The 19,598-nt window shown below is 42.7% G+C and overlaps 1 protein-coding gene across 1 annotated transcript in view; it reads right to left on the bottom strand.

The window, feature by feature from the left end:
* Positions 1-19,598, bottom strand: part of LOC121293686 (ran GTPase-activating protein 1-like) — a 468,446-nt gene that overhangs the window by 377,862 nt on the left and 70,986 nt on the right. Inside the window, exon 3 of the mRNA XM_041216855.1 lies at positions 1,489-1,548. Coding sequence (XP_041072789.1) covers positions 1,489-1,548 — 60 coding nt within the window. The remainder of the gene's footprint in view (positions 1-1,488; positions 1,549-19,598) is intronic.

The following is a 19,598-nucleotide window of genomic DNA, read 5'->3' as shown; positions in this document are numbered from 1 at the left end:
AGGCTGGATAAATCTCTTGTTCAATCATCTGCGACAAGTCTAATGAAGTCTATATGTGCCATTATCCATCAAGGCTCTGTAATGGTAGTGGATCCACATTATCTCTGATCTTGCTCCTTCAGAGATATTTTATTGCATAAAATAGTCAATTATTTAAAATGAAAACCACAACTTTGTTCTCCTGACCGCTGATTTATTCTCGTTAGGGAAGAGACCATTTAACTCAGTCAGTCTCAGGCTGAAAAACCAACAAGGTCAGAATGTATCCATTGCAATCCCTGCCAGGGTATAATGGGGTTTGTTACAATGCAGACAGCCAAAAGGTTAACGCATCATTAACCAAAACCTACCTCTGAGCCAGAAGCTCAGGATTCAGGTCCTACTTCAGGTTTTGTTGGCCATGTAAACAGTGTCCATGATGTGGTTCAATAGGTTAGTAATCAGCCTGCTAATCCTTCCAACACTTCCCCATTATTCCTCAAAGGGAAAAATGTGTATGTGGATAAACGAAACAAACAAACATCCCTTTTAGGATGCAACAGATCCGTTGGATGTTTTGCACCTTGACTTTCAGAAGGCGCTTATCAAGGTACTGCTGGGAGACTGGAGTTAAACTCTCGGAGTAACACAGGAATAAGGAAACTGAGAAGTTAGTAAGATTCGAGGAAACAAAAGACTGTGGAGAAGTTCTAATGACCAGCAATGGCAGAGTATGCAAGGTAACAAACATGGCACCTCTGCTGCTCGTAACACTTAAAGACGCATTTAAGTTCAAGTGTCAAATTTTGTAGCTGATGCCAAGGTGTGTGGAAGATACAAAATGATCTATAGAGAATGGGCAAATGGGCAGATACATTGCAAAGAAGTGTAACATTGAACAGTGTAGTAAAAATAGCAAATATGATTAGACAATAAATAGCATTTTGTTCAGCAAGATAAATGCAGAAAGAACTAACTAATGTCAAACCAAATACTGATAGCATCAGAAAGGCAAATAATATTTTGATCTATATATGGGTAAAAGTCCAAGTACGTGAAGGATAATGACACCACATGCACATCTCACTGTCTCATTTGTGGCCACTGTACAGCAAAAGCTAAGGACACAGAGAAAGGGAAAAGTAAGATTCAAGCCCTCAAGATTCAAGATTCAAGATTGAAATATGAAGTGACTAAGGAATTTCAATCCAATTTCATTGGAAGAGACAATTATGAGAAGGACGACATGATAGGAATTGTTCATATGATGAAGGGAATCCGCAAGTTGGAGATAGAAAGAACTTCTGTTAAAAAATAGCATCAGAGAACTGGCTTAATTTATGAAAGACAGACACAATACTACAGGCAGATACCGTTCTCTGATCTCCTTTTCCTCCACTCTCTCAGATTGGTCTTTGAGCGAGAAGATTCTCCCGCACCCACTCTCACTTCTCTTGCAAAAATAAATACTGAGGAGTGTGGAACAGGAAATAATGATGAGCTACTTACCAATGCCGGTGGAATCTCACAACGCAGTCGACCTGTGAACATATCGTTCCAGTAAACCCTCTGTGAAGAGAAAGTAAAATGTTACTATCGACAGAATTATGTGTAAAAGAATTCCTACCATCTCAGCATGACAGCGCAAGGGCTAAATCCATGTTAAAGGGCTTTATCTGTGTACCAGGCTCCAGTAAGAAATCTGAATGGCCATTTTTGCTGGATAGGTGGATCTATTTTATTGCAAAGCTCCTTTCTGAAGACGACAAATGATACAGCTCCCAGCACAGGTGCTTCAGAAGTGAAGACAAGCTGTTCCGCCTCCAATTGAGCTTGGCCCAGCTTTCAAATGCTGGTTCAGCTGCTTCAAAAGTCTTGGATATTTAGCAAAGCTGGTTCACAGTGTGTACATGAAGCAATTAGAGGAGGTCCAAGAATACTATACATCAGCTGTTCTCCACCTCACCGGCATACACTTCATATTTAGCAAGGTGAACAATGTTTATAAATCTATTTTGGGAGCCTTTCACTCTTTCTCCTCCCCCAATACAGCCTAGAAAATGATGGAGTGGCTCGATACGATTCTCACTGAGTGCTGTCAATCAGAATTGGCTCAATGTCAAGCAGACTGGAAATGCTGCAATCAAAACAGCAAGTTCACCTTTATACTTGCTTTGAGTTTATCACAGAAGTGTACAGATAAGATATAAAAATCTTTTATCTATGCAGGATTCCTGTCAATTTTTTTCATTCTAAATTTGTCTGTTCATATTTATAATAAAAGCTGCTTAGTTACGTTAGTCACTCTGTAATTACACTTTCCTACAGTGCAACCACCAGTAGAGGGCTGTAATTATCATGTGACAAGTTTACATAGGGAGTTTCTATCATAAATTCACCTAAGAAATATTAATGGAAATATAAAAATAACAGAATACCACATGATTCTAATGCAGGGAGGTGTTCTATCAGCAAGCCCTGCTCCCTTTATTCTCTTCTGCTCTAGCCCTGCTTTACACTTGTTCTGATTTTTCATGTGCAATACCACAGGTGGGAAGCTGGTAGGTAGATATATGAATATATCTTACAGATAGATGGACAATTTATATTGACTGTGAAAGCCCATACATAGAGAAAACAGAATTTTCAATTGGTGAAGAAACTCCAGGTATCATTGTGAATTGCAGATGCTTAATAATGAACAGTATTGGTCTTCAGACACAATAGCACTTATCCTTTCATATCCTCCCTAGAACTCACTGGTCTTGCTTTACATACCCAACTTTACCATCTCTGCACCACCATCCATCCCCCCAACCCACAGCATAGACTCCTAGTGTCATAAGCTGTTGCCACAGTAAGACAGGTTGTTTTCAAGGCACAATATTGATTTTTATATCTGTTAAGCTGCTTATGAAGGAATCATCCTTTCCAAATTCAGTCATGACAGTTTCCTATCATCTATGATAGTAGGCTAGCATTGGCTTTCCCTTAAGACTATCTACCATTGTGATATCCCAGCAATATTTGTCATCTGAGTTTGATTTCTGTTTGTCAGTGTGTTTTGCTTGTCTTGGATAGTTCAATATGTAGAAAAGAGTACTCAGGTAGAAATGTTAAATCAGGCAGCCCTGCTTCACTTCAAACAATGCAATTGCTGGCATCTCTCAAGATGGTCATGGACTTGTCTTCAACATTTTTATTTTAACTAAGAGGTGGTCTAGTGAGGAAAGGCAACACTGGTAGTGTGGATCAGGTGGCCGCAGGTTGAATCTCCAGTCTGTGTTGAGTCAATTGATCCCAGCTCCAGGAGAAGCTGAGAATGTTACACAGTTGGACTCAGCACTCTTGGATTTGGAATCAAAGATCACTATCTAACTCCTTTTGGAAAATACATTTGTGGAAGTGAACACAGGATCAGGTTCAACTGTGATTCCCTCATTAAGCTGCTCACACATGGTAATGTATTGTAACTGGACTACAACTAGAATCAAGGCCTCCACACACGAGGTATGGGATAAAAGGAAACAACATGAAACAATCAACCACTGAAGTCTGAAAACTACATCAGTGCAGATACTGCCTGCTGTGATAGCACCTCAGCTGACCAGCTACTGTAAAAGGTTTGTGCACTGTATTTGGCAGTATTTTTTTAGAAAAGGATAAAATGAATTTAGTAGTAATTAATATAGTATTTACTTTTGTTAAAGAAGGGCAAAATCTCAGCTTCTCAGCTGCCTCTGAAGTGAACTTGATGGGGAAACTCATGATATATTACCATAAACATTTTGTATTTTTTGAATCATTGTGAAATACAAGTGAAGGGAAAGGGACACAAACCATTTGACAACACCTTGCAAATGGCTAAATCAGGAAGTACTAATTCTATATACAAGAATATACATTTTAAATATCTCCTTAGAATTCTTAAACTTTGAATGTTATGAACATATGAACAATAGCATATAAGAAAAGACTCTCTAGTCTATCCAGCCTGTCCCACATAATTCTGATTACTTGTGTGTCTCAATACATACAACCCCACCCAGAAACCACGAGAGTTCCTGGAAGAGGGGAAAACCAGATAGGCCAAACTCTTTTAAGCTTAATTTGAAATGCAAGATGCTTAACACTGGGAATTAGTCTAGTGGCCCTCCTCTGTATCCTTTCCAAATCCTCAATACAGACATATGAAATAGGAGCAGGAATAGACCATTTGCCTCTAAAGTCTGCTCCACCATTCAAAAAGATCGTGGCTGATTCGTTTCTGTTTCGAGTTCCACATTCCCATCTACCCCACTAACCTTTGATTCCCTTGCCTAACAAGAATCCATCTACCTCTGCCTTAAAAATAGCCCACTTTCACTGCCTTCTGAGGCAAAGTGTTCCAAAGTTGCACAACCCTCTGAGAGAAAAAAAATTCTCCTCATCTCTGTCCTATAAGGGTGACCCCTAATTTTAAAATACTGCCCCCTAGGTCTGGATTCACCCACAAGAGGAAACATCCTTTCCATGACCACCTTGTCAATGCTGTTTTGGACCTTATATACTTCAATCAAATCACCCCTCACTCTTCTAAACTCCAGTGGAAACAAGCCCAGCCTGTCGAACCTATCGTCATAAGACAACCTGCTCATTCCAGGTATCAATCTAATAAACTTCTTCTGAACTGCTTCCAACTCATTAACATCCTTCCTTAAATAAGGAGCCCAAAACTGCACACAGTATTTGAGATATGGTCTTACCAACGCCCTGTATAACTGAAGCATAACGTCCTTACTTTTAAGTTCATAGTGTAGGGGTTAACATATTAGCCTGGATAAGACCATAAGACATAGGAGTAGAAGTCGGCCATTCGGCCCATCGAGTCTGCTCTGCCATTCAATGAGATCATGGCTAATCTGATAATCCTCAACTCCACTTTCCTGCCTTTTCCCCATAACCCCTCATTCCCTTACTAATTAAAAATCTGTCTATCTCAGCCTTGAATATACTTAATGACCCAGCCTCTATAGCCCTCTGCAGATTCACTACCCTCTGAGGGAAGAAATTCCTCCTCATCTCTGTTTTAAATGGGCGCCCCCTTACTCTGAGATTCTACCCTCTGGTCCTAGACTCTCCCACAAGGGGAAACAACCTCTCAGCATCTACCCTGTCAAGCCCCTGGGTGGCAGAAAACTGAAACGTTCTAATTTCATCAGCATACACTCATCACCAAACCAATGACAACTGAGTTGGCTCAGCCATGTCTCGTAAGTAGAGACCTGCCCATGAGCCCGCCTAAAAGCGATGTGGTGCTAATGACAGTGAGCGCTGCCCAAAGGAACGGAGGCAAACAAACCTCAAAGTCCTGAGCAAAGTGCAGCTCGCCAGGTGCACGTCGCTCATGTTCAGTTGTGAAACAGGTTGGTGTGTTTTGCCACTGACGTGCTCAGATAATCCATCATGGGAGGGGGGGTGGGTTGATTCCAGCGAGCTGGACTTATAATGATATGCAGGTGCATTACAATGAGGCTTCTGACCTCCGACGGCATGAAACACAGCCCACCATTGATGGGCAGAGCAAACAATTGCAAACTGGATCCACGATGTCGTGAAGCTGCTTTTTGGCCTTCTTGCCATATTGCCGCTCACGCTACCAAACACGACCGAGCGCAGCCAACAGGCACAGAAAATACTGCCCACAGAGAGGAACAAAACTGTCTTACAGTCAACAACAACTTGCATTAATTATAGGACAACTTTAAGTCAGTAAAACATCCAAAGGAGCTTAGCAGGTGCATTATCAAACAAAATTTGACACCAAAGTACTTAAGGAAATATTAGGTCAAAAGAGCTTAATTTTGGTCAAAAGAAGTAACTTTTAAGGAGCATCTTAAGAGAGGAAAGAGTGTAGCGACTCAGAGTGCTATAGGCGATCTGTTCTGTTGTCACTACTTGGTGTGTACTGCTTGGGTACCATGAAGCAGACTTGCTGAAGTTACAAAGAAGTCTTTATTAACATTACTGAACTACGTGCACATTTACAGTAGAAGATAAAGGTATGGAAAGGGCCCCATACTAGGTCCTTACATGTTGCTACCTATCTCTAGACTCCTTTTTGCTCTAAGTTATGTGCCTTCTTACATCACCCTGTGGGCGGTACTGTACTTAGTCCCATATTAAACTTTTAGGTACAAGATCTTTCTACTACAATAAGGAGGGGATTCCAGAATTTAGGGGCTCGGCAGCTCAAGGCATGGCCACCAATGGTGGAGTGAACAAAATTGAGAATGCTCAAGAGGTCAGAGCTAGATAGCATTATAAGTGCACCTCACACCATTTGCTCTAGCTATCACTTGAAGACATGACTCATGAATCTTTTGAGGGCTATGCACTATAATTGCCATATTGCCTTCTTTCTCCACCATCCTTAATGTTGTTCCCTGAAGTGTGTATGTATGTTGAACCATGTCCACGTGCATAACACTGCACCTTTCCAAATTAAACATCATTTTCCAGTCAAACGTCCAATCCCCCAACATGTGGCGGTCTGCCTGAAGCAGTCAAATTAGAATTTTAGCACTGGATCCATGGCTGGTCACAATGGAAACCATCTGTCTGAGGTGATCATCTGTCAGCTTAAACTGCACCACTAATTTGAACTGCACCACATTACAGTTTCTATCTTGTAAGCATCAATCAGCCAGCTTAATCCCTTTCCCCTAACTCGAATCCCTCAACGTCTTATTCGCTCTATCCCATTTCATTTTCTCAAATTGCCATGTACAAGTGCATTAATGTTTATAATAATGTCAGATCATTTCAGCTTCAGTTTGTTAAAACTATTATGTACAAAGGAAGTAGCTAACAGTCATATCTATACACAGAGCACTTTAGATGTCAAAATTGAAGTCTACAAAATAGACTATTTAAAAAGACTTTGCACGTACATGGTACAAGTTAAATTAAACAACAAATCTTTCAATGTAAGAATTTTGCCAGAATCCACAGACAGCAAAAATATGTAATATACACATTGGATAAAATTGACTGCCGTTGTACAGCTGACATAACAGGGTAGTCAATTCGTGCTTTTTACATTGATGGCAGCTTAGTTCTAATTATGGGACATTAGTACTGATGTTCTATCTTCCTTATGTACAGCAACTAACTTAGAAAATCATCCCAAGGCACTTCACAGAAGCACAATTAGCTATAAATTGGCAACAGGCCAAAGGCGGCCATACTAGGAGGGGTAACCAAAAGCAGGACTATAATTGACATCAATCTCATAAATACTGCATGTGCTAGGTTTGGAACAGTGCATTGATAAATAAAGATTTTAATCAGATGCTTCTTTATCCCTCGAGTCCATGAGCTTGTTTTAAAGTGAAGGGATCAGAATTATCCTAAACCAAACAAGGAAGACTAGGAGAGGAAACATCAGTGTATTTTGCTGCTCCTTCATTGTCACTGGGTCAAAATCTTGGAGGTTTCTACCTATCACCATGGTGGGAGCACCAACATGGCATTGAACTGCAGAGGCTCAAGAAGGTGGACACCACTCAAGAGCAACTACGTATGGGCAATAAATGCTGACCTGGTCATCTGCAGAAAAATATATATTTTTCTAAATGACTATTTTTAATGTGTGAGCCTAAACAATGTGGGCTTTTCAAATATGGAAACCATCACAGTCCAATCCTGTCTTCATCAGGCTCCGTGTGGAACTTTACAGCAGGATCTTAACTGGGTTTACCTTTAAGGGATACCTGTCTGATTGTTTTTTCCCCCTCCCCAAGTCTGATTCTGTCATACCTGGCACTGCATGGCAGATCAGGTAACAAAATATAGACTGGGATTGAAGCCTGGAATCTTCGTGATCCACATGATTCAGTACCCAAATGATGCATTCATCCATGAACTAGAGGGGCTCTCCTTCCCCATCAATCTCTTTTAATACAACTTCTCTTACCAACCTTGTTCACATAATTTTTGCTCTCTAATTTTATTGGGATTAAATTTATTGGATGACAAGCTAACCAGTAAAACAAATCTGAATTGCTAATAGTTTTATATAATAGGGTAATGTGCTCTGAATTCATTTTATAATTTAATTTGGTTTATATATAGAACATTGGGCAAGTAGGAAGAATGACAAGGACATAATGAAATCAAGGAGTTCATGTAACTCCATGAACCATGAGAGGAAAGCTTGAACACATGCTAATATTGGTCACATGTTATACTCAAAGTTGGCTGAGTGATAGGAAAATGAGTGATTGTGAATGGCTGTTTCTCGGACTGGAGGAAAATATACAGAGGGACTCCTTTATTTTCTGGAGTTTAGAAGAATAAGAGGCGATTTCATTCAAACATACAAAATTCTTACAGCACTTGATAGGGTAGATGAAGGAGGGGTGTTTCCCCTGGCTGGGGAGGGGGCTGGGGGTCTAGAACCAGGGGACACAGTCTCAGAATAAGGAGCAGGCCATTTAGGACTGAGATGAGGAGGAATTTCTTCACCCAGAGGGTGGTGAATCTTTGGAAGTCTCTGCCCCAGACAGTTGTGGAGACTCAGTTCAAGACTGAGAGCGATAGATTTCTACATATTAAAACCATCTAGGGATACGGGGATAGTGCAGGAAAATGGTGTTGAAATAGATGATCAGCCATGATCTCACTGAACAGTGGAGCAGGCCCAAAGGGTTAAATGGCCTACTCCTGCTCCTATTTCTTATGTTCCCAGGGGGTTGGTATTAGGGCTGATGCTTTTCTTGACCAATATTAATGACCTACAATTGGGTGTAGAGGGCATAATTTCAAAATTTGATGACATAAAAGTTGGAAGTATTGTGAACTGTGAGGAGGATAGTGATAGAATTCAAGAGGTCATAGACAAGTGGAATGGGTGGATGCATAGCTGATGAAATTTAACACAGAGAAGTGCAAAGTGACGCATAGTGCTAGGAAGAACGAGGAGTGGCAATAGAAAATAAAGGGCACAATTCTAAACAGCGACAGCTGGGAGGATATGCACACAAATCATTGAACGTGGCAAAAGAGTTTGAGAAAGTGGTTAAAAGGCATCTTGGGCTTTATAAATAGAGACATAGGCCAGAATTTTCCGGCCCGATTGGTGTTGGGTGCCATGTGGGCAGGGGGAAGGCACATTATGGTGAGAAGGCCAAAAATCGGCTTCACTTCCATGGTGAAACCAGTTTGCGGTTTTCCGCTCCACCAGCCAATGGCGGGCTCCGTTTCCCACCACCACAAGTTGGGAACCTAATTTCAATCCCTTAGCATCTCATTATAAGCCCTGCTCGCCGGAATCATTCCCCCCACACCAGATAGTCCAGATCGTGCCGACATGTTTCACAAATGTACATGAGTGATGTGTACCCGGCGAGCTGCACTTGGAGGATTGTTTGCCCACCGTGCTTCAGGCAGCACTCACAGTCATCAGTGCCAGGCCTGGTAAGCAGCAGCATATCACTTTTAGGGGGCCTCACGGGCAGTCTCTACCTACCAGAGCAGCCAAAAGGCGGGGGTGGCTTTTGAACGGCTGCAGGACTGGGGCTTGATTAGGGAAGGGGAGAAGTGGCCTCAGACAAGGGAAGAGGCTGCAGGGCAAGGGCTGTACTGGGGAAGGAGGGTATCCCAGGGTGTGCGTGCGGGCACATGTGGCCCTCAAGATGGTGAGGGCTGAGGACACAGTTTCCAGAGGAGATGAGGTGTGAGGGTGTGTGTGAGAGAGTGAGGGGTGATGTCCCTTGAGCTGGCAGTGAGGGAGATGCCAGTGAATGTGTGATGGCCTTGTGAGTGGGTGAGTTTCGAGTGATGAGATGGTTGCCTTGCCCTGGTGACACTGATGAGATCATTCATCCTCTTTCTGAACTGGATGGCCAACCTCTTCTGACCATGCCTCCCAAGCTGGAGTGGTGACACTGATGGGCATCCGCTATCCCAGGGGCGGGGGTAGAGAACATCACAGCGGCCCCTCATGGCAGCCAAAAGGGACACATCAGAAAAACAGTGAGCTGCAGTCTTCTTGCCTTTCAGGGCCATGTCTCCTGTGCAGCAGTCCTGGGCTGCAAGCATCGAGAGCTGTGCGTGCGTCTGTTTTACAAATATGGAGTGAGGTGTGAAGAAGTAGCAAGGTGACTATGTGGCGAATCGGAGGAAGCTTGCCAACGAAATGGTGTGTTTCCTGTGACTGCATAAATAACGAGGTGGAGAGGGGAAGATACAACTTGAAAACCTACATTACGACCTGTGGGTAAAACATTGTTTTACATGTCCGCTACCGCACTTAGTGCAATTCTGGGACAATTCCACCCATAGAGTACAAAAACCAAGGTAGTTATGATGAACCTTAATAAAATACTGGCCTCAACTGGAGCAATGTGTCCAATTCTGGGCATTACATTTTAGGAAGGATGTGAGGCTTTGGAGGAGGTGCAGAAAAGATTTGTGAGAATGGTTCCAAGATGATGGCCTTCAGTTACACGGATAGATTGGAGAAGTTGGAGTTGCTTTCCTTAGAGAAGAAAAAGGTTGTGAGGAGAGTTGATAGAGGTGTTCTAAATCATGAGGGGTCTGGACAGGGTAGATGGAGGGAAACTGTTCTCATTGGTGGAAGGATTGAGAACCAGAGGTCACAGATTGATGTGATTGGTAAATGAATTGAATTGACAATAGCAAAATCTATTTCACACATCGAGTGGTTAGGATCTGGAATGCACTGCCTGAGAGTGTGGTGGAGACAGGGTCAATCGAGTGGTTGGATTTGGAATGCACTGTCTGAGAGTGTGGGGGAGACAGGGTCAATCGAGTGGTTGGATCTGGAATGCACTGCCTGAGAGTGTGGTGGAGACAGGGTCAATCGAGTGGTTAGGATTTGAAACGCTCTACCTGAGAGTGTGGTGGAGACAGGGTCAATCGAGTAGTTAGGATCTGGAATGCACTGCCTGAGAGTGTGGTGGAGGCACATTCAATCATGACTTTCAAAAAGAAATTCAGTAAACAACTGAATGGAAAATATTTGCAATGCTACATGGAGGGGGCAGAAAGTGGAACAAGCTAAGTTGCTCTTGCAGAGAGCCAGAATGAGCTAGACTGACTAAATGGCCTCCTTCTGTGCTGTATTCAATTTTTCTATGCTCCATAAGACTACTCCTTTAAAATCATTCCAGGGGACCTTTTGTTTTCATCATGTAGTCACTGTGATAAGCACAGTACAGTTAGATTTCTCCATATATCTCCAGCTTGCTTGCTTTGAAGCACTGACCTTTTGTGGGTACACACTGAACGCCAATAAGCGTGATGTAATTAAGGCAAGCCTGTGGGAAAAAAACAGAATTGCATATTCCTAGAAAACCATACAACTCATTCAGAATGGATGGAATATGAGGAAGAGCAAGGATTTAAAATTGGAAAAAGTTATAGCATTAGATTAGCAGAGAAGAAGCAAGATGATGCCAACAGCCCCATGAAGGTCATGCTGAAAATGAAAGAATGATAGCATTAAATTACACACAGTGTAATGCAGTTTAAGTGACCAGTATTCCAGATGACTGGACTAATAGTTTAGAGAATCCCAGTTCAAATCCTACCATAGCAATTTGAGAATTTAAATTTCCATTCACTTTAAAAATAGCTGAAATATAAAGCAGGTAAAAGATGCTGGCACATTGCCATAAGACATCACTTCTGCCCTTGAGGGATAAAAACCTACACCCTTACTTGGTTTGGTCTAGACGTGGCTTCAGTTCCCACACCAAACTGGTAGACTGTTAACTACACACAGAAGTGGTCCAATAAGCACAGGGCCCTAGGGATCCCTAAAAATGTGCAATTAATTCTGGCCTTGTCAGTGACACCCACATCGAGAATTTGAATAAAAAGAAAGATATTTAACACACACCAATTTAAAATGTGATAATGGAAGTTAATGTCTAGCCAATCTTGTGCTTGCAGGTTGACCTGGTCAGGCTCTTATCTCTCTTCCTGCTGCTGAGTAGTTCAGCCCATTGTGGTCACAAGTTCTGCAACGTGAACGGTAGAAAAAACTTTATAACACTACAACAAATAGAGTTTACAAATACTGCTGAACATCCTCTGGCCTTACTCATAGATGAAAGGTTAAAAGACCTTCCTTTTAACATGCTGTTCAGACTGTTCATTGCCCTTGGCCCAAAGCCAGCCTTCTGAAATGAGCACTGATCTGGTGGGTGAGTGTGGCCTTCTCTGCTGGGCAATGCAGAGAGTTAATCAGACCCAGACAGCTAGCCAGTCAAACACAAGTAGAAATATCGTTTCCGATTCAGCTCATAGACAGAACTATTAAACATTGAAATAACTGTCTTTCTGCAATGGGTGTTGCCATTGAAGAGGTCACTACAGCTGAACTAGTGATCAGTGTAACTGAACTAAACTAAAAAGTGGCCAGTGTAACTGAATGAAAGTTTTGATTCAGCACAATTTATTTAAAACTTCTAGATCTGCAATATTTGCTCATGGGTATATCAGGAAAGAGGTCAGGATGTGGAGTAGCTGGGCAGGAAATAAGAACATAAGAACTAGGAGCAGGAGTAGGCAATTCAGCCCCTCGAGCCTGCCCCGCCATTCAATACGATCATGGCTGATGTCATTTCGGCCTCAACTCCAATTTCCCGCCCTCTCCCCATAACCTTTCAACCCGTTACTAATTAAAAATCTGTCTATCTCCTCCTTAAATTTATTCAGTGTCCCTGCATCCACTGCAGTCTGAGGCAGTGAATTCCACAGATTCACAACTCTTTGAGAAATGTAATCCCTCCTCATCTCTGATTTAAATCTACCTCCCCTTAGCCTAAAGCTATGGCCTCTCGTTCTGAGAAATAGAATAAGGCAAGGAGAGGAGAAATAGAAATACACCACAGAAACAGGTCAACTAGTCCTTGTGGTGTTCATCCTGCCCACGGACAAACAGTTCCCATCACATTTATCCACCCTGTTCCCACATCCCTTCAGTTCCTTTCCCTTCATTCACCTATTCAATCTAAGCTCAATTGTTTACTTGGTTTCTGCCTCATCTGCTAACCCATGAGGTGAATTCCACAGCCTCACAACTTTGTGTGTGAAGGAGTTTCTCCTGTCCTCTGTTCTTCATCCCTTACATTTAATCTTGTATCAATGGCTCCTTTTTATTGATCCTTCAACTACTGAAGATGGTTTGCTTCTGTCTACCTATCCCACCCTTTCATCATTTTAAACACTCCTATTATCCTGTTTCTTGAGCTATGTTCTTCTAATGAACAATGACTCAACTTTTCAATTTTTACTTTGTATTTGTATCTGCAGCATTCCAGTGAATTTACATTGCACCCTCTCTAGAGCCTCAGTAAGAAATAGGAGCAGGAATAGGCCATACCTATGGAGCTGGTTGTGCCTTCAATATCATGGCTGATCTTTGACATCAATTCCATTTTGTCGCCATATCCCCATATCTCGTGACTTACCTTAATGCCCAAAAATCTAATCAATCGATCTAATCAGGTTTGAATATATTCAATGACTGAGCATCCACAGCTCTCCGGAGTAGAGGAATCTAAAGATTCACAACCCTTTGTGTGAATATATGAGGGGTGGGGCATTCTAGAACGAGAGACCATGATTTTAGGCTAAGGGGAGGTAGATTTAAATCAGAAATGAGGAGGAATTACTTTTCTCAAAGGGTCGTGAATCTGTGGAATTCACTACCTCAGAGTGCAGTGGATGCCGGGACACTGAATAAATTTAAGGAGGAGATAGACAGATTTTTAATTAGTAACGGGTTGAAAGGTTATGGGGAGAGGGCGGGAAATTGGAGTTGAGGCGAAATGAGATCGTAATGAATGGTGGGGCAGGCCCGAGGGGTTGAATTGCCTACTCCTGCTCCTAGTTCTTACGTTCTTATGCTTATGTTCTTATGTTCTCTTTTGCGCATGAGCGCAGAAATCTCCCTGAGGCACAGAGCTGCCTCAGGGAGATTAGTTTTAAGTTCCAAAAATTTAAATAAAGAAAAGAAAAATTTCAAGGCATAGCCCCTCATGTGACAGTGTCACATGAGCTGGGACACATCAATGAATTTGTATCAAAATTTTTATTCAATTTATAAACACTTCATGAAACCTCATCCCGCCTGTGGATGAGGTTCCATGAAAAATGCAAAGGCCACCTGGGCTCTTCACCTGCCCGCCAATCTTAAGGTGAGACAGACAGCTCAGTTTATTAAAAACAAAAAAACTGCGGATGTGGATGCTGGAAATCCAAAACAAAAACAAAAACAGAATTACCTGGAAAAACTCAGCAGGTCTGGCAGCATCGGCGGAGAAGAAAGGAGTTGACGTTTCGAGTCCTCATGACCCTTCGACAGAACTTGAGTTCGAGTCCAAGAAAGAGTTGAAATATAAGCTGGTTTAAGGTGTGTGTGTGGGGGGCGGAAAGAGAGAGAGAGAGAGATGGAGTGGGGGTGTGGTTGTAGGGACAAACAAGCAGTGATAGAAGCAGATCATCAAAAGATGTCAACAACAACAATACAAAAGAACACATAGGTGTTAAAGTTAAAGTTGGTGATATTATCTAAACGAATGTGCTAATTAAGAATCTTAATTAGCACATTCGTTTCGATAATATCACCAACTTTAACACCTATGTGTTCTTTTGTATTATTGTTGTTGACATCTTTTGATGATCTGCTTCTATCACTGCTTGTTTGTCCCTACAACCACACCCCCACTCCATCTCTCTCTCTCTCTCTCTTTCCGCCCCCCACACGCACACCTTAAACCAGCTTATATTTCAACTCTTTCTTGGACTCGAACTCAAGTTCTGTCGAAGGGTCATGAGGACTCGAAACGTCAACTCTTTTCTTCTCCGCCGATGCTGCCAGACCTGCTGAGTTTTTCCAGGTAATTCTGTTTTAGCTCAGTTTATTAGTTTAATTGATATTTAAATGGGCTTAATAGGCCTTTGACAGTTTGGTGGGTATGCAGCCGACTCGGCTGGTGTGCTGATGTTGGGATGCCCGCCTGACATCACCGCACGTCATTTTACACCTCGGCAAGCGAGACCCGCCCCCACTCACTGTACCGAAGATTCAGGCCCCCCCCCTATTTCATTTGCGCAGCTACCTGTTGAAGGTGTTATTTGGCCCTGAATCAACTGTCTAATAAAGCCTCTAAAATAAAATGCAACTATTTTCTATCATATCCGAAAGGGGATCTGTTTACTTCAGGTTTATTTCTGTGCATACGCCTTTCTGCAGTTGAAGCATTCTAACATCAATCCCTTCAGGAGGAGGTGATGGCATTGTGGTATTGACTCTACACTAGTAGTCTAGAGACCCAGAGTAATACTCCAGGGACCTGGGTTCAAATCCCGCCAGGGCAGATGGTGGAAATTGAATTCAATAAAAATCTAATGATGACCATGAAACCATTGTCAGATTGTTGTAAAAGCCCATCTGGTTCACTAATGCCGGAAAATCTATTGTCTACATGTGACTCCAGACCCACAGCAACATGGTTAACTCTTAAATAGCCTAGCAAGCCATTCAGTTGTTACAAAAAAAGGAATGAAACTGGACAGACCACCCAAGCATCAGAAACAACAATGGCAATTGCAAATCTGTCAACCCTGCAAAGCCCTCCTTACTAACATCTGGGGGAAAGCTGTTTCACAGACTAGTTAAGCAACAGCCTGACATTACCATCCTCATAGAATCATACCTGACAGATAATGTCCCAGACACTACCATCACCAGCAGAGGTAGCAGCACACTGGTATACAATCAAGGGGGAATTGCTGCCCTGGGAGTCCTCAACATCAACTCTGGATCCCATGAAGTCTCATGTCATCAGGCCAAACATGAGCAAGGGTGCAGGATATACTCTGGGTGGGGGACTTCAATGTCCTAAAAGACATAGCTGCTAGGCTGGGTCTGCACCAGCAGGTAGTGAGGGGAAAAACATACTTGATTTCATCCTCACCAACCTGCCTGCCTTAGATGCATCTGTCTAAGACAGTAGTGGTAGGAGTGACCATTGCACAGCCATTGTGGAGATGAAGTCCCGCCTTCACATTGAGGATACCCTCCATCATGTTGTGTGGCACAACCACCGTGCTAAATGGGATAGATTTCAAACAGATCTAGCAACTCAAGACAGGGCATCCATGAGACATTGTGGGCCATCAGCAGCAGCAGAATTGTACTCGAACACAATCTGTAACCTCATGGCCTGGCATATCCCCCACTCTACCATTACCATCAAGCCAGGGGATCAACCCTGGTTCAATGAAGAGTGCAGGAGGGCATGTCAGGAGCAGCACCAGGCATACATAAAAACAAGGTGTCGACCTGGTGAAGCTGTAAAACAGAACTACTTTCGTGCCAAACATTATAAACAGCAAGTGATAGAGAAAGCTAAGCGATCCCACAACCAACAGATCAGATCTAAGCTCTGCAGTCCTGCCACATCCAGTCATGAATGGTGGTGGACAATTAAACATTTCACTGGAGAAGGAGGAGGCCACAAATATCCCCATCCTCAATGATGGAGGAGCCCAGCATAGCAGTGCAAAAGATAAGACTGAAGCATTCAGAACAATTTTCAGCCAGAAAGTGCCTAGTGGATAATCCATCTCGGCCTCCTCCGGAGGTACCCAGCAGCACAGATGCCTGTTTTCAGCCAATTCGATTCACCCCACAAGATATCAAGAAACTGCTGAAGGCACTGGATACTGCAAAGGCTATGGGCCCTGCCAATATCCCGGCAATTGTACTAAAGGCCTGTGCTCCAGAACTTGCCGCTCCCCTAGCCAAGCTGTTCCAGTACAGCTACAACAGTGGCATCTACCCAGCTATGTGGAAAATTGCCCAGTCCTGTACACAAAGCAGGACAAATCCAACCTGGCCAATTGCCTCATCAGTCTACTCTCGATCATCAGTAAAGTAATGGAAGGGGTCATCAACACTTTTATCAAGTGGCACTTGTTTAGCAATAACCTGCTCACTGATGCTCAGTTTGGGTTCCGTCAGGGTCACTCAGCTCCTGACCTCATTACAATCTTGGTTCAAACATGGACAAAAGAGCTGAACTCCCGAGGTGAGGTGAGAGTGACTGCCCTTGACATCGAGGCCGCATTTGAACGAGTGTGGCATCAAGGAGCCCTTGCAAAACTGGAGTCAATGGGAATCGGGGGAAAACTCTCCACTGGCTGGAGTCATACCTAGCACAAAGAAAGATAGTTGTGGTTGTTGGAGGTCAGTCATCTCAGCTCCAGGACATCACTGCAAGAATTCCTCAGGGTAGTGTCCTAGACCCAAACATCTTCTGCTGCTTCATCAATGACCTTCCTTCCATCATAAGGTCAGAAGTGGGGATGTTCACTGATGATTGCACAATGTTCAGCACCATTCGGAACTCCTCAGATATTGAAACAATCCATGTCCAAATGCAGCAAGACCTGGACAATATCCAGACTTGGACTGACAAGTGGCAAGTAACATTCAGACTACACAAGTGTCAGGCAGTGACCATCTCCAACAAGAGAGAATCCAACCATCGCCCCTTGATGTTCAATGGCATTACCATGACTGAATCCCCCACTATCAACATCCTGGGCGTTACCATTGACCAGAAACTGAACTGGACTAGCCATATAAATACTGTGGATACAAGGGCAGGTCAGAAGCTGGGAATCCTGCGATGAGTAACTCACTTCCTGACTTCCCAAAGCCTGTCCACCCTCTACAAGGCAGAAGCCAGGAGTGTAATGGAATACTTCCTACTTGCCTGGATGAGTGCAGCTCCCACAAGGCTGAAGAAGCTGGACACTGCCCAGGACAAAGCAGCCCACTTGATTGGCACCACATCCACAAACATTCATTCCCTCCTCCACTGACGCACAGTAGCAGCAGTGTGTGTACCATCTACAAAATGCACTGCAGGAACTCACCAAGGATCATTAGACAGCACCTTCCAAACTCATGACTACTACCATCTAGAAGGACAAGGGCAGCAGATAGATGGGAACACCACCTGGAAGTTCCCCTCCAAGTCACTCATCATCCTGACTTGGAAATATATTGGCCGTTCCTTCACTGTCACTGGGTCAAAATCCTGGAACTCCCTTCCTAACAGCACTGTGGGTGTACCTACACCATATGGACTGCAATGGTTCAAGAAGGCAGCTCACCACCACCTTCTCAAGGGCAGCTAGGGATGGGCAATAAATGCTGGCCTAGCAATGCCCACATCCCATAAATGAATTTTTAAAGAAGAAGCAAGGTGAAAAAAGACATAGGCCACAAGTGGTGGAGCAGAGCCTCATGCATCCACAGTATTCAGGTTTAAGGATGGAAGCCTCAAGGGAAAAAAGTCTACCAGAATTAGCAAGGCTTCAGTGCAAATGGAAGGAAAAAAAGAAATGGACAAATCCCAAATTCTAACAGAGCTTAGAATTTAGCCAATAGGTGCTTGTCAAGGAAGAACGAGTCCAACGTCTTTTAACCTAAGATAGTTTATTCTCAAGACATTTCTACAGTGTAACAAACTCTCCCAATCCCTTCCACACTGGAATGTTACAGCTGCACCCATTTATATGTGAATCGACGTCCATCAGCTGTTTTAACAAGCAGTTGTCTTAACAATGTAATTGTCAGTCAACAAGACTGTTATTGGACCTTGGTAATATCATTACTGAGATACTGAGACCAGGTGTTGATGGAGCACTCAACATGGACTGGACAATGAGGTGACATAAATGGGCTGAATGGTCTGTTTCCTTCATTGTCAATCACTATGCTATTAAGTTAAAAACCTTAATTTATTGCAAACCTGCCACTTGGGGGGAAAAAAACTCAATAACCATACGTATGTGGGGAATAACTCAATTAACAGCTAAACTGTTCAAAGCAGCACTTAGGATCCATCCATTTGCTCCATTATGGGGAACAACACTACATATACCTGACAGCATTCTCATCAATTTTAATCGAGAGTGAAGTGTGGCAGGGACTGTGACGATTGAAGACCTTTATGGTGAAGAGCATAACGCTCCTTTTTTGAAGGAATCTAATTTGTGCACTAATCAATTTTATACATTCCTGCAACTACAGTCAGCCTTGAAAGACCCATTAGAGATGAAGCTGGGAGGTTAAAAAAATCCAGCAGGGTTTTAAAATGCATAATCTTATACATGATTGGCCACAGATGAAAGAGAAAGTCTCTGAGATTTATGATTTCATCATTCATAATAGTTACAACCAGAGCTCTCAATTCAGAGAGCTGGAGGGGCAGTACATATACATATTATAAATCATTATGATTTCCAAGAATCAGCTATTTAGAATGCCAGACTGTACTTACAATATCTATCTGATTGGTGCCGGTGTAATGATTAATAACAGAGTCAATAGTGTGAAAGCAGAGCAAAATAAATGAACATGAAGCACCAGATCAGAAGGAATCTGTTGTCTGGAGGATTCCCAAAGATAATTTCTTAAAATTTCAAACAATTGCCCATCAATTCTTGGCCTTCTGTAGACCAAACTGAACACTAGTCTTCATTCACAAAGCATAAACAACAAGGTATACAACACCCAGGTTTTT

The sequence above is a fragment of the Carcharodon carcharias genome, chromosome 22, assembly GCF_017639515.1.
Source record: "Carcharodon carcharias isolate sCarCar2 chromosome 22, sCarCar2.pri, whole genome shotgun sequence".
Classification (NCBI taxonomy): Eukaryota; Metazoa; Chordata; class Chondrichthyes; order Lamniformes; family Lamnidae; genus Carcharodon; species Carcharodon carcharias.
Note: the sequence above shows the minus strand (reverse complement) of the source record. Positions and strands in the feature narration are given on the sequence as shown.